A 22,620-nucleotide genomic window follows, 5' to 3' on the forward strand; every position below is an offset into this window, starting at 1 on the left:
ATTAGTCTTAGTGTTTCTATTGGCGAACTTCTCTTTGACTTGTGGCATAAATTATTTGCAAATTTTTGTCATAAGCACCAGGGCCTGGTCCCTACTTTTTGCAAATTGTGTCAATGGACTCCTGGTGTTAGGTGATAGCTAAAACTATCACGTCTGGTGTACAGGATTTTAGAAACTTGTGCACAATTCCAGGGTCACATGGCATGGGCTGATGGGGTGCGCTTTTTGGGTGGGTGGTTGGTTGGAACACTAAACCACTAGGGTAATAAGGGCACCATTTCCTGTGGTGTGTCTTGGGCAAGTACAGCTCGGTGTGCTTTCTACTTATGGAAAATCATACCAATGACGGTAAGGTTGATAAAGGCTTCGCCCTCTCCATGTTTGTTCTTGATGACGACCTTGTAGCGACCCTCGTCAGATTTTTTGGGGTCCTTCATCCAGTACTCGGTGTAGTCCTCCGTAGTGTGGATGCTGTCTTGGGGTAGACTTAAGTTGTCGAAAGACCAGTTGGCCTTAGCTTGGGGATAGGCGCTGTAGGGAACCTTCATGACCAGGGGCTTTCCTGCGTCTGTGACATAGTTTTGGTCCGTGGTCTTTATCTGGGGAGCCGCTGCAGACAGAGAACCACACAAATTGTGAGAAGGAAGGAAGCAAGGAGAGATGGACTCAAATAAAAGTGATGATGGAACCAAACGGAAAGTTCAGTGACTTTTGTCTTTTGTTTCTTACCCGCCAACTCCAATTTGGCTTTTGCGTCTTTGTCCTTAGCGACAACTCTGTACTGGCCCTGGTCTCTAGGACGAATCTCGCAAACCTGCAGCCTGTGGACTTTGCCTTCGCTCATCATTTGATATTTGTCTCCCTGCACAATGCTCATGTTGTTCCTCAACCACTTGACTTCAACTCTGTCCTTGTTGAGCTCCACCTCGAACACGACGTCAGAGCCTGGCGATTCCAAGATGTCCTGCGGTGGCCTGATGATTTCCACCGGGATCTCTGTGAGAGGCAAAGCCAGATGTGAGTTAATGGATCAGCGAAGACGCCGCCACAACAAGCCATTTTGTCTCACCTTCCACAAAGAGCCTGGCTTTGGAACGCTTGTCATCAATACCGCAGGCATACTCGCACTCGTCATCCAGTCGACACTCTTTGATGTGTAAGTAGCACATATTTCCGTCTTTTTCAAAGGTGTATCTGGGAGGGGACAAACGCACTTAGTGTTGAAAGCGTTAGTGGACAAAATTGAGGATCTATGAATAAACATTCCTGACAAGATGCTCAAAATATCTGTTTTTTGTTTGGTGTGCAGGTTAGCTAGCATATAACCCATGTGGAATTGGTTCAGCACCTGGGTCCTTCTCTGATTTCGCGTCCGTCTCTGTACCACTTGACATCAACCTTCTCTTTGGTCAGCTTGCAGCAGAACTCGGCGTCCTCGAACTCTGTTATGGTCTGGTCCTTCAAGTGCATGGCAAAGTCGGCGGGCGCTTCGCTGATGATCAGCTCGGCCATGGACTTGTCGTCGCCAGCCACCACCGTATACTCGCCCTGGTCTGCCAGGGTGCAGTCCTTGACTGTGAGGATGTGCTTGTCTTTGTCCACCCGGTAGACTAGACGCTTGCTGAAGACCAGCTCCTCGCCGGCTTTAAACCATTTCAGAGTGACGTTGTGGCGGTTGACCTTGCAAGAAAAGCTGACCGTCTTCTTCTCCTGCGTGTCCACATCCTCCAGTGGAACCACAATCCTTAAACGCTCCTCTGAAGAATAATAAACAGGTTTTCAGATCAACTTCTTAAATACTAAAAATAGCAAGATTGAAAACTACGCTAGATACCCAAAGAAACCTTGTGGACACAAAAAAAACTGTTTCAAAGGGAAACCTTTTGCATGCTGACAAACCAACTAATACATGTTGTCTAATGCTAAGATAACAAATAGCAAGATTACAAACCAAGCTAAACCTCCTGAAGTACAAATAATCTATATTCATGTTTCAAAAGAGAATGACTTGTATGCTAACAAATCAACTGTATACATGTTATTGAGTGCTAAGGTAACAAACAGCCAGTTTGAAAATGAAGCTCAATGTCCAGAGACACCTGGTCGATATAATAAACGCAAATTCAAGGAACCCCTCTAGTATGATAATGAAGGCCATAACACAGACATACCTTTGACAACCAGCCCACAGGAGCTCTTGACCTGTTCCCCCCTGTGATTGCTCAGTTGGACACTGTAGTCAGCTGTGTCGCCTTGCTGGGCGTTGCAGATCCTCAACGAGAAGATGTTATCTCGCTGGAGCATCACGTACTTGCTGCTCTCGAAAATTGTCTCGCCGTTCTTCAACCACTTGGCTTTGGCACTCTCTGTGTTCACCTCGCAGTTCAGAACCACTTCCTGGTCTTCGTCGGCCTTGGTGTCCTTGAGCGGTGTGATGATCTTCAGTTTCTCTGCAAAACACCAGGTGAAAATTGTCTGAGCCTCGTCCCTGAAAATCTGGGGAAAATCTGGTGGCAGTTTGGAGTTCCTTACCAAGCACGGTGAGTTGGGCGCTGGCTCTGGTGGCCCCAATCATGACAACATACTTGCATTCGTCGCTGACCTGGCAGTCTTTGATTGCCAAAGTCCTTCTCTTGCCATCACTGATAATCTGGTACTTGTCCCCACTCTCCAGTTCCTTGTGGTCCTTGTGCCATTTGACCTCAAAGCTGTCTTTGGATACCGTGCAGGAGAACTCAGCCTTCTCGCCCTCCACTACCTCCACATTGCGAGGCCTGGAGAGGAACTCAGCTGCTAGTTCTAAAACAGTGGCGTAAAAAGACCAGATAAATATGACATTTAATGGGTAGAACAAGTTAAATGTCTTCACAGACTAAGTACATTTCTATCGGTGCCAAAATCTTTGAACGGTTTTAAGACAGGGATTGGGGGTGTGCGTACCATTGACCCTGAGGTTCCCCGAGGTTCTGACTCTGGGAGTGAGCCTGCAGTTGTACTCTGCGGCATCGGACATCTTCAGGTCCTGGATGAGCAGAATCCTCCGCCTGCCATCCACAATGTGTTCATAACGACCGCCTTCCGGCAACTCCTCATCGCCCTTGTACCACATGACGTCAGCATTAGGTTTGGAGACTTCACAGATGAGCTTAACGCTGTCCGTTTCTGTTGCCTCCACGTTTGAAAGGTTTTTGGTGAACCTGGCTTCCTCCTCTGTGAAGGATCAATAGGTTAAGACATTCTACTGGTTTAAGGAACACCTAGGGTGTCTCACCAATGTCTATCAACATGGGTCATGATTGTGTACTTTTGGAACTTTTTGGTATTTAGTTTGTAAAGTCTGATGTATACTGAAACTAGTATTGCCCTTCTTACCGATCACAGTCAGCATGCCGGAAGTCTTGGCAGTCTTGGCGTCACATTCGTACTCTGCTTCGTCATCCATCACCGACTTGTGGACCACCAGAATGTGTTGTCGTCCCTGAGCAATAATTTCGTACTTTTTCCCTTTTCTGAGTTCACTTCCATCTTTGAACCAGCGTACCTTTAAAGTGGAAGGAGGAAGTAAGACATCAGTGAAATACAAAAAGGAAAGGCAAAAACTTCACAACAGATCACCTTGACATTCTCTCGGGATACTTCACACTCAAATCGGGCGGACTCCTTCTCTGGTACTTCTAAGTCATGCAGTGGCTTGGAGAACTCGACACGAAGAGCTGTTGGTAGAGACCAAGGAGTAAATTCACCTTGGGTTCAGAAAGCTTTTTGAGAAAAATACTTAAGTGTGCTAACACACTCTCCTTGACTGACTTTCGGTGGAATTGATTGTGGCAACACAACAGGCTCTCTGTGATCAATATTTGACTTTGAGCTGAAAACACTGAATGTGAAGTAAGGGTAGCCCCACTAAGACCACCTAAGTTGTCAATTTAAATTGTATTTTAAATTTTTCTCCGACTCTATTTTGTGTGATCAAAATTAAATGCAGGTACTCACGTTCAACGTTAAGGAAACAGGAAGTCTTGAATTCCTTGGCAGCACAGGAGTAGGTCCTGGAGTCATCTAGTGTGCATCCGTGGATAACCAGCGTCCTTTTGCATCCGTCTACAAGGATCTCATACTTTTTGGTTTTGTGGATCTCCTGTCCATCTTTAAACCACTGCACCTCAGCGTTGGCTCGGGATACTTCACACTCCAGAGTGGCGCTGGCCTCCTCCTCTACCGTCTGGTCTTCCAGTGGCTTAGTGAACTCAACAGGTGGCTCTGAAGATTGCCAAAGAGCAGTTTCAGTGCTGAGCCAGGACAAGCTATCGCTAGCTAACTGGCTTTGGATGTCTCACCTTTCACGGTGAGTCTCGCTTCAGTCTGGCAGTCTTTGGTTGTGAGGCGGACTTGTCCTGCTTCGTTCAGCTGAACATCCCTCAGAGTCATACTGTGAACTTTACCCTCAGACTTTAGTACTACCTGCAGTGGAAACCACAATAAAAGGGTCAATTTGCAATCTACATAGTGCACCATTGTCACAGTATTTCCAGAAATACAACAGTTAAATGAACTTTTTTTTTTGGGGTGGGCATAAAACGCATGCCATTTACTGCCTCCCTACCAGTGAAAGCTGTAGGAAAGGTTATGTGGGTGAAACACGAGTAGAACTGATAACAGCATGTCAAACGGTGTGAAATAAGTCAAGGTGTGAAAACTGGGTGGAGAGAATCCACCTGCCAGCACCTCGGCCTCGGCTTTTAAAAATAGATACACAAGAACTGTCTGGCCCACCGACGGCCAGCAGTTCCATTTAGGCACATGCCAAATTGTCTGAAACACAAACAGTAAGTGAATTGGACTCACCCGCTCGCTCGGTTCCACTTTAAGACCATTAAGGAACCAGTCAACGGGGATGTCCTCATATGACAGCTCACACTCGAAAGTAGCAGTCTCGCCGGCCGTCACCGTCACATCGCTCAGCGGTCTCATCAGTGAGACCAAACGGGCTTTGAGATGAGCAGAAGACATGCCGGGTCAGAACCAGTCCACCAGATAAAAAAACAAAATCCCAGAGAGAAGTCTTCACAATGGCAGTTGTTTGAAGCGAACAGGACAACTGCCAGAAAGTCCATGGGCACCCAGCAGTCGGAGAGTCGCTAATTTACATACGAGCGGGGTGGGTTGCAGGCTCAGCCAATTCAAACTTCTGCCGCTTCTAAAATAACCTCGGTTAGCATTGGGGGACGGGTGTGTGGAAGCGTGAGTTTGTTACGGTCAATCACCTGCCTCTTATAGTTTTTAACAGGGTAAAACCTCTGACACCAACGGTCAATTGGATTTACAAAAAAGCTACAAGTTCATTATTTTACACTTTATATTTCATAGATTTGCACTAACCATATAAATTTTAAGTTGCTATTATCTCATTACTCAACACGTTTATGCTGAAGGTCCGTCTGTAAAGTTTCTATTCCATGGGCACAAAGACAAGTACACCTCTGACTTGTTCCCAGCCACAAAAAGGGCCCGTATATAAAACCAAGCATTCATACTCACATATAAACAGATTGAAAATGTTGTTTCGAAGGAAGAAGGTGTAATATGCTACAACAAAACCTCTGGAGAAGGCCAGAGCCTGAAACTTAACCCTGAATCCCAAATTAACAAACACACAGACATAAGAGTCACAAATGTTCACCTTTGACGCGAAGCTGAGCAGATGATTTTGCGTTGGCAACGGCAAAGTCCACTCCTCCTGCCATGTCCAAGAGGCAGTTGAAGAGGACCAAGGTGTGCCTGAAGCCTTCCTCTTTAATTTCCACGTCCTACGGGACAATAAGAGTCGGGCGGAGTAAAAAGACAGCTCTAGTTAGATGAGAAGCTGGCCAAAACCAAAGCTTACAGCAGATGGGTAAAGGGTTTCGCCCTTCAGTTTCCAGGTGGCATGGAGATCCTCCTCAGAGATCTCAGTCTCAAATTTAGCGGTCTCCATCTCTGTGACTTCCACACTGTAGAGCGGACGCATCACCTTTATGTCACGTTCTGCAGTGGGCGTGTGGAAAAATGGCAGGATCAGGAATAAGAGGCCACCAAGAAAAACAAAAGCATGTGATGGTTTGGGGAAAATAATTGAATAATTTCTGAAAAACATCTTTTACGGTCCAGAAGTTAGAAAGACTTAGGATAACCCCATAGCATCTAAAAACTCTGAGATCAAAAGAATAAGTAAGGAAAATATGTAGAGAGCAGTTAGGTCATCCAGAAAGCCTGGAACATCATAAGACAAGTTGTCGAAAGTAAAAAGAATTTTGGAACTTTGTCCTTCTTTGGTGGAAACCTCAAAAGAGTCCCAACGGTTACAATATTAATCCACAGAGGATACTTGTGGACAACTGAACTATTGATCCGCCTCCACAAAGGAGAGCTAACAATTTTTACGATTATGTTCTAGGCATATTTTGGGGCAATTGAACCCCTGCAGGGGAAAGCCAGGGATTACCTTCGATGTTGAGCTGTGCCGTGGTTCTGTCAGTACCACAGTCACAGGTGAAGGCTCCCATGTCGCTTTTGGCCGCCTTTCGGATGATGAGGGTGCGCTTTCTGCCGTCGGACTGCATAACTATGTTCTTGGAGGCAAATATTTCTTTGCCGTCTTTGAACCAGCGGACCTCGCCGATGGCTTTGCTCAATTCGCAGGACAACATCACCTGGTCCTTTTCGATAGCAGTGTAGTTTTGGAGCTTGACGGTAAAGTAGAGGTCGCCCTCTGCAAGATTATGCGTGTTTTTATTGTTTTGAAGCTGTAAGAATGCGTGAATCTCTAGCCTTCTGGCTGACATACTAACCCAGCACGGTAAGCATGGCCTCGGACAGCTTGTCCATGGCTTCCACCTTGATCATTGATGTGTCATCAATGGAGACCTCCTTAAAGGCCAGAGTGTGCACTCTGCCGTCTTCTGACATGTGCACCACTTTGCTAGGGTGCAGGCGTGAACCGTTTTTGTACCAAGCCACCGGGATGTTTTCATGGGAGAGTTCCACACTGAATTCGGCCGTTTCGCGTTCTTTCACGGTAACATCCTTGATGGGTTTAAGAAACTCCAGGCGGATACCTGACGGAGAGAGACCGTGTGACACACTAGCTGACCAGAAATTGCCCCAGGCTGTAGAAGCTGACACAGAATCTACTGATCCTGAGAGGACGACTTCTGGCGATTATGATTAAAGAGAGTGAGAGCCTACAGACAAAACAATTGGTGGTCTTTGTGTTTGGATGACTTCAGTAAGAGCGAGAAGGCTTGAGCCCTTGGAACCATTTTTGTACTTGTGTGTAAGTGGTGTAAATGCACTTGTGATGTTGCAAGAACCTACTGCACTGCTAGGGACTGTGTGGGCCAAGATATGCTAGATGATCATTTACGGACATTGAAAGGTTTGTGCCAAATTGATCTCTTATGTCATCTCATGTCCAGTCCTTGAAACCATCTTTGGACGTATTTGTAAGTGGTGTGTACCTGTTATGTTGGTAAAAAAAAACTGCTGCACATCTTGGGACCGGCCAAGATTTGCACTAAGGTTTGTTTCATGACTTTGAAACGCATTTGACCTCTGTCCAGCAGCATGACATCAGGTACCTTCAATAATCAGCTTCCCTGACGTCCTCTTGTTTTCGGCCTCAAACAGGTACTTGGCTTCATCTTCATATCTGGCAGATTTGACCACAAGAGTGTGTTTGTTTCCGTCTTGCAGAATCTGATATTTGTCGTCATTGGACAGAGTCTGGGAGCCTTTGAACCAACGGAAGCTTTTGGGTTCTCGGGACACCTCAAGCTCAAACTTTGCGTTGTCATTTTCAAAGACGCGAACGTCTGACAGCGGTGTGATGAAAGAAACCGGGATCTCTGTTGGTTGAACCAGAAGAAGTTAATGCCGGCCGAACCTTGACACCAGTGAAGATGTCGCCGCTCACCCTTCACTTTAAGATTGGCTGAGCACTTGGCGTCAGCGGCGCTAAAGGAGACCTCACCGGTCTGAGGCACTTTGCAGTTGTACAGCACCAAGGTATGCTTGGCTCCATCCTCCACAATTTCCACATCCTGTAGATGCCAAAACACTTTTCAACGCAAAGATCAGGGTCGCAAAACAGACTCTCTTGCAGTCTCTTTTCAAATGAAGGAGCAAGAGCACAAGACCCATGTTTTACATCCCCACGCACTGTATGTGTTAAAGAAAACCACCTACAGGAGATGGACTTAGCACTTGGCCATTGAGTTTCCACTGGCTGTGGACATCGTCTTCACTCAGCTCGACCTCGAAGCGAGCCGTCTCGCCTTCAAAGAGCTCCACGCCGTAGATGGGTCGCAGCACTTTGATGTGACGGGCTAGCATTGAAAAGAGGTGGCAACTTAGTCACAGAACCAGGAAAAAGCGAGAGATGGGAATTAAAAAAAAGAAGCAGCAGGGATGGACAGGCGAAACAAAGTCCCACATGGAAGAGCAAGAGCTTCAGGGTAGCAAGTTTTGCGGGGAGCCCACGCAACAGTTGTGAACTTTACCTTCAATATGAAGGGTCGCTGTAGTTTTGTCTGTCCCGCAGTCGCACACGTACTGTCCCTTGTCCACATCCGCAACTTTCCTGATGAGCAACATTCTGCGCGTGCCCTCCGCCTTGATGGCAACCACCTTAGAGGGCTTTACCTCTTCTTCATTGTGGTACCAAAGCACCTTGACGTCCCTGTTGAGTTCACATTCTAGGACCACCTTGTCCTTCTCCACTGCTGTGAAGTCCTGGAGCTTGACAGTAAAGTATGCATCTCCCTCTGGAAGGGTAAAGTTGAACGATCACGATAATGAATCGACAAGACTGGGGAGGCTGTGCTGCCACAAAGTTATTAGACCTTGCTGATGTGCCCTAGACAGACAAAAAACTGCAACAAAAGTTACCTATGACTGTTAAATTGGCCATGGAGCCCAGTCCTTTGCCCTCAGCTTTGACCTGGCAAGTATCATCCAGAGTAACATCCTTAATCTCCAGCACGTGGCGCTTTCCATCCACGTGCTTGAGCACTGTTCGGCTGGGATGGATTTTGACATCGTTCCTGTACCAGGTAATTGGAATATCTTCGTGAGAGAGCTCCAGCTCAAAGTGAACTGTGCTGCCCTCTTTAACTGTTTGATCCTTGAGAGGCGAAATCAGTTTGAGCCTGATGCCTGCAATTGCAGCATCCCGACAGTTAGGATACGGATCAGGTCACAGGTGTCACAAAAGGAAACGCCTGAAGGTCCCTGGAGGACCAAAGCTGCATCACTTACCCTCTACTGTGAGTCTGGCCTTTGACTCTTTGCCCAAAACCTCAATCCTGTACTCGTCCTCGTCGTCAAACTCACAGCAGTTGATGACAAGCATATGCTTCTTGCCGTCGTCGATGATGTCATATTTGCTGTCTGGCGTAATGATCTCATTGCCCCTGTACCACATGACTTTGGGGACATCTCTGGTGATGGCGCATTCAAATTTTGCCTGTTTCTTTTCGGGGACGCTAACGTCCTTAAGTGGGACAACAAATTCCATTGGGATTTCTGAAGAATGTCAAAAGATCACAGGCATGTATTAAACACATGAAAACTAACAACAGCGGGAAATCAGTTGATACACCGCTGCCGTTAAAAAAAGAGTCCTCCTAGGCTAGACTTAAAAAGTAAAAACCACGACCCGAGCAGTGATAACACAAAGAAATCTTTCATTCATTCATTGTCCAGCCATTTTTAGTCTTCCTCTGAAGACAAGGGTGACCCTGGATTGGTTGCTGACCAATTGCAAGGCACACAAAGAAAGTGAAGTCAAGCTATGTTTATTTGTATAGCCCTTAATCACAAGGAGTCTCAAAGGGCTACACAGACTTCAGATTATTGCAAACTACAGACTATTATTACACCATGCCCTACATGAAGGCACGGAAAAACTCAAAAACCTCAACATGAGGAAAATTAAAAAGTCTCGAGAACCACCAGTGAGAGCCGGTTCCTTTTGAGACAATATTTTTCTCTTTTGATTGGTCAAAATGATTTTTTTTTTTCAGGGATTTTGCGCTGTTGGCTTTGAATTTGTTGAGTAATAAGGTGGTTACAATTGTTTTGTATTGTATCTTTTTCTCTGTAGATTTATAAATATTTTAATTTGTTCCCTGTGTTTTCAGTGTTAACGTTTAAGTGTTAATTCTGCTTTATTTCCCCCCTTTTTTACCTTTCACTCCTACATTTATTCTTAGGGACAATGTTTGGAACCGCTAGTTGACATATTTTTCGGTCGGAAAACAAAGTGCCAGGAGAAAAGACACTCAGGTACAGGGAGAATGTTAAAACTCCACACAGGGAGGCCACAAGCTGGAATTGAACCGGGGACCTCTGAACTGTGATGCCGATGTTCTATCCAGTCAGTGCCACCTAGTAATAATTCATGCCTGCAAAAACTGAAAAGGAATCTCTAAAGTACACATGAAGCTGAAACCATTTGATTCCTGACATTTTGTAAGACTGGCCACGGTAGCAGGGGTTGTCTTACCTTTCACAGTGAGCAGTGCGCTGGTGACAGCGTTCAGCGCCTGGTAGGACACCTCACCAGACTGGTCCACTTGACAGTTTTTAAGCCTGAGTTGGCGGATGCCACCTTCCATTTGTATTTCACAGGTCTTAGGGACAAAAAAATTGTTACAAAGGCCCAGAATGTAAATAAAAGAAGTAGAAAAGTCCAGTCTGTCATACCGGCGATCTTGTCAGAGGCTCCCCTTTGAGCTTCCATTGCCCTGGAATGTCATCCTCGGAAATTTCAGTCTCAAAAGCAGCGTCTTCTTTCTCAAAGATCTCCACGCTTGACAGCGGTTTCAAGATCTCCGCCTCCCGCTCTGAGATGAGACAATGCATGAGCCTAAGAGCATAATATGGCAGGTAAGGCAAAGTAGACACAGACCTCCTAGTGTCAGTTTGGCGGTGTAGACGCGGCCCTCCACCTCCATGGAGTAATTGGACACGTCATCGGGCTGACAGTTTTTAATAATCAGGGTCACTTCCTTCCCATCCTTCTTGATCTCGATTTTATCAGAGGGAGTCAATTCCTTGTCTCCTTTCAGCCACTTCCAGTTGGGCGTGTCCCTAAACAGTTCGCTCTTAAATATTGCGGTTGCCTTTGGTTTCACGTGCTGGTCCCTCAGAGGCTTGACAAGCCAATCCTTGATGACCTCTGATTTACCCAGACCAGACAGTCAGGATCCAGTTCAGGAAGATTGCCACCTTCTAGGATAAAGTTAAAATACTCACCGGTCACTTTCACATTTGTGGTCGTAATCAACTCGGTCTGGTCGGCCACCTCGCAAGAGTAGCTGCCGCCGTCCTCTTCGAGGGTGTTCTGAATGGTCACGGCGTGCGCCAGACCAATGACATTGATTTGGATCTTACTTGGCTGTCTCTTCAGTACTTCACCGCTCTTCCTCCAGACAACATCCCTCTCTTTGTTTAGCTCGCAGGTCAGGTAGAGTGGCTGACCCTTAACGGCTGATATGTCCGGCTCCAACTCCTTGATCCATTTTACAGGGAGCTCTGGAAATAAGTAATTCAGGTGAGGACTTTGCTGTCCTTAAATCGGCACTCAAAAAGTACAACACACCTTCAACAATGAGTTTGGCGGTGCAGGTAATTTCCTTGCCAGCATTCTTGGCGACACAGGTGTACTCTCCGGTGTCGGACAACTGAACGTCTTTGACCATCATCTTACGGTCCTTTCCATCAGAGGTAAACTTGTGCTTGGGGCTCTCACGAAGGTTGCTTCCATCCTTCATCCAGGATGTGACAGCAGTGGATGGCGACACCTGGCACTCAAACATCGCCGAAGACCCGATTGATTCAGCCTCCTTTAGGAAGATGTCCTCCAGCTTCTTGATAAATTTGAGCGGCACAGCTTTGAGTTTGAATCCTCCAAAAGGCTCCTCTGGTGGTGGGGGAGGAGTTCCTCTTCCGACAGGTCTTAAGCCACGCCCCCTGCCTTCACCGGGTGATGGCGTCAGCTTGGCTGAAAGACATTAAACAGGATTTTTAGGACAGGCACTTTTTATGCCCAACAAAATTCAACCAAACACATCTCACGTTTGAGACCTCTTCCTCGTCCTCGTCCTGCATTATCTGCTGGCTGTCCCTCTGTGCAAAGAAAGCAGCCATGAGAATGTCGCACAAGACATATTATCAAGTGGTGTCAGTGGATGCTAATGAACATGTTTGGAAATGAGCGTAAATGAGTTTCGTTACTCGGTCAATCAAAGTAAGACTCTGCAATGACACAAAAATGAAGACAAGACACATGTGGACAAGAATGTGACCAGTGAAGTTGAGGACCACCCAAAATCATTTGTGAAGATGAAGATGGAGGTATGACCATGGCAATGAGTTGAGATTAGGATGGTTCCATCCGATGTAGTCTGGCCTTTGAGGTCTCACCTCTCCTGGTTGTCCCAGGCACCTCCAAAGCACCCTCCTCCATTTCACCATCCCAATCTTCGTCAGGAACCAGCTCCCAGCCCCAGGCCTCTTCCTCTTCTGGTTCTGCCAACTCATCCAACCAAAAGTCTTCTTCAACCAACTCCTCTTCTGGCTGGGTGTCCATTTTTCTTATCTGAACCGCCCCCGGAGAAACTTCCTTGACTAAGGGAATACTTTTTTTGGGACTCTTTGCTGAATCCAGATCTTCTGGTGAGGGGGTTTTGTGGACTTTTTTGAGAGTGATCACTTCTGGGGAGTCCTTGGGTGAAGTCTTTTTGAGTTTATCTGCCGTAGGAATCTTGTCCACTTTGGGCGATGGTGTCTTTTTCAGCTGGATTTTCTTAATCTGTTCTACAGTTGTTAAAGGAACATCTTGTTGGTCCTTAGCCTTGGGTGTAACTTTCCTTAGCTTAAGTGGCTTAGGCTCCTCTGTAACATGATCTGGTTTCTTCAAAGGAGATGGGACTTGAGAGGGAGACTTCTTTGCTTGAATTTTCTCCGTTTTTTTTAGCTTTTCGATCTTTTCCTCCTGTGCTTCAGAGGTCTCAGATTTCTTTGGTTTGATGACTTTCACTTCTGGTTTGTCTTCAGGGATTGGGGTTTTCTGGCGCAGGTCTTTTGTTGGTTTCTTCTCTTCAACCTTGACTGTCTTTGTGTCAGGTTCAATAGCTTCAACTGAAGGTTGAGAGAAGGGCTTGAGCTTCACCTGTTCTTGTTCTGGTTCCAGCTTGGCAGTCGGGGTTCTTTTAACTTTAACAGGTCCTTTAACGTCTTCTTCAGTTTTTTCCTCGGGTACTGTTTTTTGCACATTTGCTACCGGCTCCTTTACTTCTTCTGATTTTTTTGGAGCAAACTTTGGAGGTTCTGTGGCATCAGTCTCTCTGGGGCTCCTCGGACCCTTTTGGAAAGCGACAGTGTCCCTGTCAGGTTTATGACCTTTAACTCTTTCTGGTTCCTCTGTCGCCTTGATGACCTTCTCAAAAGGTTTTAGTTTGACAACTTCTGGTTCTTCTTTCTCCGTAGGAAGTTTTGTCACTTTTTTCAAGGTAGGTGTAGGCAGGGTTGGTTCAACTTCCTTTGGAACTTTGGGAGTCTTTTTTCGGGAAATTATTTCTTCAGGTTGATCTTTCTTTGGAGGTTCTAGTTGACCGCTCCATTCAGGCTTGCTATCATTTTTTATCTCTTTTTTCAGCTTTTCCTTTTCCTGGGTTTTCTCTGGCTCTTCCTTTTCTATTGGTGTTTTCTGTTCCACAGACCTCCTTGTTGTCACCATCATCTCAGTCAGGTTCTCCTCATACACTAACTCCGTAATGTCAACTTGTGTGGTTGTAATGGCCTCGCAAACTTTGGGTTTCTTTTCAAGCTCTTGAAGTGATAATGTTGGAATCTTCTTGAGTAGAACTTTTTCCATTTCTTGCTCCGCTTCTTCCCTCGTGACAGGAGTAGTTTTCCTCAGAGTCGGGATATCAAAGGTCCCTTGCTCTTTCGGGGGAACATTACCATTTTTTTGCGGATATGGTTCTGGGACAACATAGGTTCACATTAACAAATCAATATAGACAAACAACATATCAGACAGAGGACTCCAGGCACAAAAAGCTGGGAGTACATTATCAAAATCCCGCCATCAGCGTTTTTTCCTACCTTTCTTGACTCCGGCTGGAGCTTCAACTGGTCCCTTGGTTTCATCTAAAGGTTGAAAAAAAAATATTATCAGATTTTTCATCGGTAGGAATTGATGAGCAAGGATCCATAAAATCAAACAATAAAAACAAAAACCTCTTGCCAGTTCAAAAAACTACCTGTCAGAGAGGCCACTTTTACAAGTTCTTGTGGTTTCGCAATCTTGGTTGGCTCTTCAGCTTTTACTACAGGCTTGACAACTTCAAAGATAGATTTAAAAAAAAAAAAAGACAGCAAAAGATGAAAAATTCATTTCAGTAAGACAAGAGATGTCACTAAGATTAAAGACCCATCACAAGAGTATTTCAAGAGGCCTTGGATACCTGGCTTGGTTTTAGGAAGCTGTTCAATCTCGTCTGGCTTTTTGACTTCAACCGGTATGGATACTTGGCGTTCTTAAAGTGCAAGGTAAACGACAACAAAAAGATTTGCATCTTCATTGGTGCCTACCTTATAACATGTAAACATTAAGAAACCTTAAAGAGTTGCTTCTACCTTCTGAAGAAGCAGCAGGCTTGGAGGGTAGTTTGTCGGCCGGAACCAGTTTAGGTGCTTGGCGCTCTTCAACTATAAGTTAAATAATGTTAACGAAAACATTTGCAACTTCACCAGGGCCTATCTGCTAAAATTCAGAGACCCTTAAAAGTTTTTTCTACCTTCTGGAGAAACAGTAGGCTTGGAAAGTAGTTTGCTGACCGGTACCAGTTTGGGTACTTGGCGCTCTTCAAGAACAAGGGAAATTAGGTCAACAAAAAGATTTGCATCTTTACCAGGGTCTACCTTAGAACATGCAAACATTCAGACAACGCTAAGAGTTGTTTCTACCTTCTAAAGAAACAGCAGGCTTGGATGGTATGTTGCTGACCAGAACTTGTTCGATCTCCTCCAATAAAACTTGGGAATTAAACGAAAAGACAGTCAGAGCGTTCATGCAGTCAACGGCAAGAATAACTAACAGATGTGTAGATCGACATACATAGACAGAAGAGGTTAGTATGCTTGGTCTGGAACCAAGTGTGAGGTGAGTCTGGTTTGACTGGAGACTTAAGAGAGGCCCCAAATAAAAGATGTGCCCAAAGAAAATGGGTGCCATGACGTGGCAACAATGCACAATGTGACGCAGAAAAACTGAAAGATGACTTGTGCTCAAGGTCACAAAAACGTGATCTGTGACACGCCGCACGGTTCTCTAGATACCTCTGCCGACATTTTCGGACCAAAGCCAGTTTTCTTCGCTCGCCTCAGTCTGGAGATCAGTACTTTTTCCCAGGGCTGGTTTGTGTTCATCTGTTACTGACAGTTCTTGGATTGAGTCCTTCAAACTAACTGAGTGCTTCAAACTAATGACACTTTTTGATGTCGCTTTGTCATTTGAATCAACTTTTTGGGTGTCACTGGACTCGGGTTTACTCTTTTTAAGACAATCCTTGCTGTATGGATTTCCTTTCATTGCATCCTCAGTGTTAAGAAGTTCCTGTTGCGTTTCATCTGCTCTTTCCTTGTCACTAGCTATGCTCTTAGCAGTTGCGAGTCCCTCAACACTGGTTTTAACCTGAAGGTTTTCCAGACAAGGAACTACCTCATGTGTATTGGAAATCTGTTTTTCATCATATTTTTTTTCTTCAAACGAGAAGATCCTTGATGAGCCTTCTACTATAGTTTTTACCTGCTTTCCCAGGATTTCAAAACCCTCTCCTTGACTATGATTCAGTTCTCTTTGACTATGACCAAGTTCTTTTCTTGGCTGAAGTTCCTTACTTGTCGCAGTAAGGCTTATCTCATCGCCATCTTCAACAACCACAGACAAAGAAGTCTCCAACCCTATCACAGCTGATCTTTGTTGTACCTGTTTCAGTTTCTTATGTAGTTGACTGATAGTCTGTGTTTGGTCAGTAGGAGACTTTACTGCCCTGACTTTATTCATGCACTGGTCAGTCATTGACTTATTGGTCTTAACAATAGCAAGTCCCTCAACACGTTTTGCATCTTCAGTGAGAAAAACGTTTTCCTGCCCTGACAGGTTTTTGTGTTTTTCTTCTGGTGCAGATTTAGCTAATATTTCTGACAGTCGTTCCTTATTCCCCGCTTCACTCTTTACAGTTACATCCTCAGGGGACGAATGTGTTTGCTGCCCGAGCAGGTCTTTATGTTTTTCATCTGGTCCAGCCTTGGCTGAAGTTACTGAGAGGTTTTTTTTGTCCCTAGCTTCTATATTAGCAATTGTAGATCGCTCAACAGACGTTGCATCCTCAATAGGAAAAACTGTTTGCTGTTCTGTCAGGTCTTTAGTTTGTACTTTAGGTTTTTTATCTGGTATATCCTTTTCACTGGCTTCTCTCTTAGGAGTTACTAGTCCCTCAACAATGGTTCTACTCAAAAGATTTTCTGGACAAGGAACTACCTTGCTTGTATGGGAACACCGTTTCTCTACATCTGTGTTGTTTTCTCTAGTTTTTACCCGCTCTCGCAGAACTTTATAAACCTCTCCTTGACTATGAATATGTTCTGATCTTGGTTGAAGTGCCTTACCCGTGGCAATAAAGCTCATCTCACCTGCATCCCCAACAACCCCAGGCAGAGAAGATACCAACTCCATTACAACTGATCTTTGTTCTACCATTTCCTGTTTCTCATCAGTTAGAGTGATAGTCTGTTCTTGAACTATAGGAGGCTTGACTGCCCTGACTTTGTTCATAAACTGGTCGGGCATTGATTTCTCGGCCTTAGAAGCTGTGAGTCCCTCAACACACTTGGCATCATCAGTGGGAAAAATGAGTTCCTGTCCTACCAGGTTTTTGTGTTTTTCATCTCTTTCAGGCCTAACTACAGTTTCTGAGAATTGTTCCTTATCCCTGGCTTTGCTCTTTGCAAAGGCAAGTTCCTCGACAAGCTTTACATCCTCAGGGGGAGAATTTTTCTGTAGCAGGTCTTTATGTTTTTCATTCGTTCCAACCTCAGCTGAAGTTGCTGAGTGTCTTTCTTTGTCTCTGGCTTCAATCTTTGCCGTTGTGAGTTCCTCAACAGACTTTGCATCCCTAATGAAAAAAACTGTTTGCTGTTCTAGAAGGGTTTTAGCTTGTACTTTATGTTTTTCATCTGGTATATCCTTGTCACTGGCTTCACTGTTAGCAGTTGCGTGTCCCTTAACAATGATTCTACCCTTGATAATATCTGGAAAAGGAACTACCTTGCTTGTATGGGAACTTAGTTTCTCTAAACCTGTGTTGTCTTCTCTAGTATTTACCCACTCTCGCAAACCTTTAAAAACCTCTCCTTGACAATGAATTAGTTCTGATCTTGGCTGAAGTTCCTTACATGTTGCAGTTAGACTTAACTCACCTACATCATCAACAACCCCAGGCAGAAGAGTCACAAACTCCATCACAGCTGATTTTTGTTGTACCTGTTCCAGTTTCTCATCTAATAGACTCATAGACTGTTCTTGGACTACATGAGACCTTTCTGCCCTGACTCTATTCATGCACAGGTCAGTCATTGACTTATCGGACCTAATGGTTGCAATTCCTTTAACACACTTGGCATCTTCAGCGAGAAAAAATTCTTGCTGCCCTTGCAGGTTTCGGTGTTTATCATCTGGTTCAACCTCAGTTGAAGTTTCTGAGAGTTTTTCCTTATCCCTTGCTTTGCTCTGAATAGTTGCAAGTCCCTCAACACACTTATCAGAGAGAAAGTAGGTCTGCTGTCCTAGAAGGTCTTCATGTTTTTCATATGGTCCTGCTTCAGGTAAAGTTGCTTTGAGTTTTTCCTTGTCAATGGCTTCGCTCTTAGTACATTCAAGTCCTTCAACACACTCTGACTGCTCTGTGGGAAACATTGTCTCCTGCCCAGGCAAGTCTTTGGCTTTTACTTTATGTTTTTCATCCAGTCCAGCCTCAGCTGAAGTTGCTGAGAGTCCTTTTTTGTCTCTGGCTTCGGTCTTTTCTGTTTTGAATCCTTCAACACACTTGGCATCCTCAGAGATAAGATATGTCTGCTGTCCTAGCAGGTCTTTGTGTTTTTCATCTGGTCCAGCCTCAGCTAATGTTGCTTTGAGTTTTTCCTTGTAACTGACTTCGCTCTTAGCACTTGCAAGTCCCTCAATATACTTTGCATCTTCAATGAGAATAGTTGTCTGCTGCCCTGGCAGGTCCTTGTGCTTTTCAACTGGTCCAGCCTCAGCCAACATTGCTGACAGTTTTTCCTTGCACCTGGCTTTAATCTTAGCAAGTGAGAGTCCCTCAATAGACTTTGCATCCCCAGTGGGAGAAACTGTTGGCTGCCCTAGCAGGTCTTGATGTTTTTTATCCGGTTTAGCCACAGCTAAAGTTAATGAAAGTATTTCCTTGTCACTTGCTTTGAGCTTAACATTTGTGAGTCCCTCAACCCACTTTGCAAATTTAGTTGGAAACACTGTTTGCTGTCCGAGCAAATCTTTACATTTTTCGTCTGGTCCAAGCTGAGCTGAAGTTGCTGTTTGTCTTTCCTTGTCCCTGACTTTGCTCTTAGCACTTGCGTGTCCGTCAACATATTTTGCATCTTCAGTTGGGAAATTTTTCTGCTGCTCTGGCAGGTCCTTATGTTTTTTATCTGGTTCCGCCTCAGCTACAATTGCTGAGAGTCTTTCCTCGTGCTTTGCTTTGATCTTAGCAGTTGCAAGTCCCTCAACACACGTTGAATCTTCAGGGAGAGAATTGGTTTTCTGACCTAGGAGGTCTTGTTGTTTTTCATTTAATCCAGCCTCAGTTAAACTTGCTGAGAGTAGTTCCTTGTCCCTGGCATTGTTGTTGGCAGTTGAGAGACCCTCAAAACACTTTGCATCCTCATTGGGAAAAAAAGTCTGCCGCTCTAGAAGGTTTTTGGCTTGTACTTTTTGTTTTTCATTTGGTCGAGCCTTCACTGAGGTTGCTGAGAGTTTTCCCTTGTCCCTACCTTTAATCTCAGCAGTTGTTGGTCCCTCAATACACTTTATACCTTCAGTGGGAAAAAATGCCAGCTGCTCTTGCAGGTCTTTAGCTTGTACTTTATGTTTTTCATTTGGTCTTTCTTTGTCCCTGGCTTCAATCTTAGAAGTTGCTAGTCCCTCAACAAACTTTGCATCCTCATTGGGAAAAAATGTCTGCTGATCTAGCAGGTCTTTGGCTTGTACTTTTTGTTTTTCATTTGGTCGAGCCTTTGCTGAGGTTGCTGAGAGTTTTCCCTTGTCCCTACCTTTAATCTCAGCAGTTGTTGGTCCCTCAATACACTTTATACCTTCAGTGGGAATAATTGCCAGCTGCTCTAGCAGGTCTTTGGCTTGTACTTTATGTTTTTCATTTGGTCTTTCTTTGTCCCTGGCTTCAATCTTAGAAGTTGCTAGTCCCTCAAAACACTTTGCATCCTCAGTGGGAAAAACTGTCAGTTTCCCCATCAGATTTTTGTGTTTTTCCTCTCGTCCAGCCTCAGCTAAAGTAGTTGATAGTTTTTCCTTGTCCATGGCTTTGCTCTCAGCACTTGCAAGTCCCTCAACACACTTTAGATCAGTATTTCCTGGATCGGTCACCATTAATAGTTTACCTTTCCACTCCTCTAGCTCTGATGTTTTGACCAGACACATTGGTGTGGTTTTGGGACTGTCCAACTGTGCTCTTCCTTTCATGTTGAGTTCTCGCTGAGTTCTAATGTTCTTAAATGGACTCAAGAAAGACATTTTTTTCATTTGCTGCTCATGTTCTTCTTGCACTAAGCTATGAGGAATATCTTGGACTATTTCAGTTTTTGAGGTATCTGCAGAGAGCTCCAGGGGATCTACCTTATGTCCTGAGACGTTCAAAGCTCTGTTTTCTTGTGAAACATGATCTTCGACAGGATGCTCAAATGAGTTTGGACTTTGCGGACAACTCAACGTTTTTTTAAGTTCTGTGATGACTTCACCGTGACTTTGAACATCAGGCACACGTGTCTTGGAATCACTTTCCAGTTCCGTTTGAGTTAAGCAATATGCAGCTCGTGGTTGAGGGGACAAAAAAAACGTGTTATGTTCCAAAGTTTTTGAGGACATGTATTTGGTCATCATAGGATCTAAATTGGGGTTCCGGACTTTGGAACTTGGAAGAATTTGGACTTTACTCTTTGTTGTGTCTCTGCTTTTCAACTGCATGACTTGGGACTTAAATCCTAACTCTACTTGATCCACTTGTGTTATTATAGGTCCTTCATCTTGGAAAGTTTGTTTTCTTGGAGATGTTAGCCCTTCAAGACTATTTGGTGTGCTTGTAGTTTGTAGACTAGTCACTTCTATTACATATTCAGCCATTATGGGAGTTTCGGAAGAGCTTTTTCCCATAGGTTGATTTTGTTCTTCTGGTGTCAAGGATTGGTTTAGGCGTTGGCCTGACCCTTTGACTGCATCAATTATAATGGTCTCTGGAGATGCAAACTGTTTTGGTGAATCCCTTGGGCCATGGACGACAGTCTCCCGTGACTTACAAGATTTCAGACTACCAATATCTTGTGGTCTCTGAAAGGCTGCAGACTTATGTCCTTCTAGATTGCCAGTGGCTTTGGAATCTATCATTTCCAGCAGTAAAGGTTCTCTGTCAGATTTTTGTGGTTTCCTTCCTGAAATTGGACTATCCTGAACATTTACCTCAGTGTTGACTTCTTCAATAGAAATGTGTTTGACTTTAGCCAGACTTTGTCTTTTCTCTTTTAAGGATTTTGATCTGAATCCGTCTGATATCTGGATAGTTTCTGGAGCTCCTTCCCTCATCAAGACCCTGACAGAATTGGAAGGATGTTCCTCTTTTATCATATGCATTTTTGCTTCAGAGGTTGTCTTGTGTAAATGTCTCCTCGCGGCTTTACTGTTTCCAACTTGAAGGTTTTCCAGACAAGGAATTACCTCCTTTGTATGGGAACTCTGTTTCTCAACACCTTTGTTGTCTTCAACTGATGAACTACAAGGTGAATTGTCCTCTTCTCTACTTTCTACGCGCAGGATTTCCCAACCCTCTCCTTGACTATGAAGAAGTTCTTGGCGTGGTTGAAGTTCCTTCTTTCTTGCAGTAAGGTTTATATCACCTGCATCCTCAACAACCCTGGATAGAGGAGTCACAAACTCCATCATAGCTGCTCCTTGTTCTCTCAGTTCCTGTTTCTCACGTAACATACCAATAGTCTCTTCTTGCAGTATAAGAGACTGGACTCGCCTGACTTTGTTCATGCACAGGTCGGTCATGGACCTCTTAGACTCTGAAGGTGAAGCATTTTGTTTTTTGTCATTTTCTTCAATTGTTATTCGTTCTGTTTGGCCTACTCTCTGAACATCTTTCTCTGGTGAAACTGGACGGATTTGTTCCTTCCTTGATTTAGATGAAACAAATCGCTTAATGAAATAATTTACTTGTCCTTCATCATCCTCCTCTGAAAGAGCTGCCTGTACTTCCCTTTTTGACGTCTCAAGTCCCGGATACCCATCGAGACCATCTTCAACCACAAAATGTTTAAGGTCTACAACTTTTGTATATGACAGCCTGGGAGCACTTTGATCAAGCTTCTCAGATTCTGTATTTACCTTCTTAATCAGAGGGTCAGCAACCTCCTCACTCAGCATTTCAGTTTTTGGTGTCTTCTCAACTAGAAGTACCGGCAGAGTAGGTTGGTCCCTAAAGTTGATGACATCTGCAAATGAAATCCTCAGAACTCCTTGATCAACCTCCCTACACTGGGGATGAAATTCCCTAATCCGAGGGTCAAGAACTTCTTCAGTTACCTTTTCAGACTTTTTTATCTTCTCAAGAGTAACAGTCAGCTCTTCAACTGGAATGACCGACAGATCTACCTGTATACTTTTGTCAACTACAGTGGTTTCCCTTTTTGGCATCTCAAGTCCAAGATACCCATTTGGGATTTTTTCAATCACAAGATGTTTAAGGTCTACGACTTCTGCGTGGCCACCATCAACCCCCTTACATTCTGGATTCAATTTGTTAATCAGAGGGTCAACAACTTCAGTTAACTTTTGAGTCTTTTCAACATAAGGTTCCTCAAATATTGAAGGATCCTCTTTTGGCATCTCAAGAACAGGTTTAGGGTTTGCAACATTACTTTCTGGTGATGTTCTGAGAACATGATCAAGCTTTTTATATTCTGTATCCAATTTTCGAAGTTCAACAACTTCTTCCGTCCGCTTCTCAGACTTTTGTGTCTCCTTAACAGTAAGAGTAATTTCTTCAACTTCTCCCGGAGATGAAATTATGGGAACAACATAAATCTTTTTACTTTTTGTATTACTTTTTTTAACCTGAGCATCAACAACTTCTCCTGTTTGCTCTAACTTAAACGCAGGTAAAAAATGCTTGTTTTGGGGTCTTTCTTCCACAGTTTTTCTACGTATTTGGCCTATTCTATGGGCATCTGTCTCTGTTGAAACAGGGCATGCATTGTCCTTAC

At 44.3% G+C, this 22,620-nt stretch overlaps 1 protein-coding gene across 1 annotated transcript in view; it reads right to left on the bottom strand.

Annotated features, from left to right (window-relative positions):
• The window catches only part of ttn.2 (titin, tandem duplicate 2), a 182,272-nt gene that overhangs the window by 89,389 nt on the left and 70,263 nt on the right, over positions 1 to 22,620 (bottom strand). Inside the window, exons 96-131 of the mRNA XM_088353510.1 lie at positions 16,744 to 22,289; positions 15,016 to 15,084; positions 14,847 to 14,912; positions 14,686 to 14,757; positions 14,514 to 14,585; positions 14,310 to 14,390; positions 14,152 to 14,196; positions 12,466 to 14,028; positions 12,118 to 12,168; positions 11,642 to 12,043; positions 11,296 to 11,574; positions 10,949 to 11,218; positions 10,744 to 10,883; positions 10,544 to 10,670; positions 9,295 to 9,561; positions 8,926 to 9,192; positions 8,538 to 8,801; positions 8,224 to 8,363; positions 7,952 to 8,078; positions 7,617 to 7,883; positions 6,828 to 7,094; positions 6,482 to 6,748; positions 5,885 to 6,024; positions 5,681 to 5,807; positions 4,846 to 4,988; positions 4,338 to 4,461; positions 3,994 to 4,260; positions 3,616 to 3,713; positions 3,373 to 3,541; positions 2,941 to 3,210; positions 2,533 to 2,799; positions 2,172 to 2,450; positions 1,349 to 1,757; positions 1,070 to 1,194; positions 730 to 996; positions 341 to 610 (exon numbers count right to left, since the gene is read on the bottom strand). Of these exons, the coding sequence (XP_088209636.1) occupies positions 341 to 610; positions 730 to 996; positions 1,070 to 1,194; positions 1,349 to 1,757; positions 2,172 to 2,450; positions 2,533 to 2,799; positions 2,941 to 3,210; positions 3,373 to 3,541; positions 3,616 to 3,713; positions 3,994 to 4,260; positions 4,338 to 4,461; positions 4,846 to 4,988; positions 5,681 to 5,807; positions 5,885 to 6,024; positions 6,482 to 6,748; positions 6,828 to 7,094; positions 7,617 to 7,883; positions 7,952 to 8,078; positions 8,224 to 8,363; positions 8,538 to 8,801; positions 8,926 to 9,192; positions 9,295 to 9,561; positions 10,544 to 10,670; positions 10,744 to 10,883; positions 10,949 to 11,218; positions 11,296 to 11,574; positions 11,642 to 12,043; positions 12,118 to 12,168; positions 12,466 to 14,028; positions 14,152 to 14,196; positions 14,310 to 14,390; positions 14,514 to 14,585; positions 14,686 to 14,757; positions 14,847 to 14,912; positions 15,016 to 15,084; positions 16,744 to 22,289 (13,604 nt within the window). The remainder of the gene's footprint in view (positions 1 to 340; positions 611 to 729; positions 997 to 1,069; positions 1,195 to 1,348; positions 1,758 to 2,171; positions 2,451 to 2,532; positions 2,800 to 2,940; positions 3,211 to 3,372; positions 3,542 to 3,615; positions 3,714 to 3,993; positions 4,261 to 4,337; positions 4,462 to 4,845; positions 4,989 to 5,680; positions 5,808 to 5,884; positions 6,025 to 6,481; positions 6,749 to 6,827; positions 7,095 to 7,616; positions 7,884 to 7,951; positions 8,079 to 8,223; positions 8,364 to 8,537; positions 8,802 to 8,925; positions 9,193 to 9,294; positions 9,562 to 10,543; positions 10,671 to 10,743; positions 10,884 to 10,948; positions 11,219 to 11,295; positions 11,575 to 11,641; positions 12,044 to 12,117; positions 12,169 to 12,465; positions 14,029 to 14,151; positions 14,197 to 14,309; positions 14,391 to 14,513; positions 14,586 to 14,685; positions 14,758 to 14,846; positions 14,913 to 15,015; positions 15,085 to 16,743; positions 22,290 to 22,620) is intronic.

The sequence above is a fragment of the Urocampus carinirostris genome, chromosome 14 (assembly GCF_059441175.1).
Source record: "Urocampus carinirostris isolate Australia breed hairy pipefish chromosome 14, RoL_Ucar_1.0, whole genome shotgun sequence".
In the NCBI taxonomy this organism is placed as follows: domain Eukaryota; kingdom Metazoa; phylum Chordata; class Actinopteri; order Syngnathiformes; family Syngnathidae; genus Urocampus; species Urocampus carinirostris.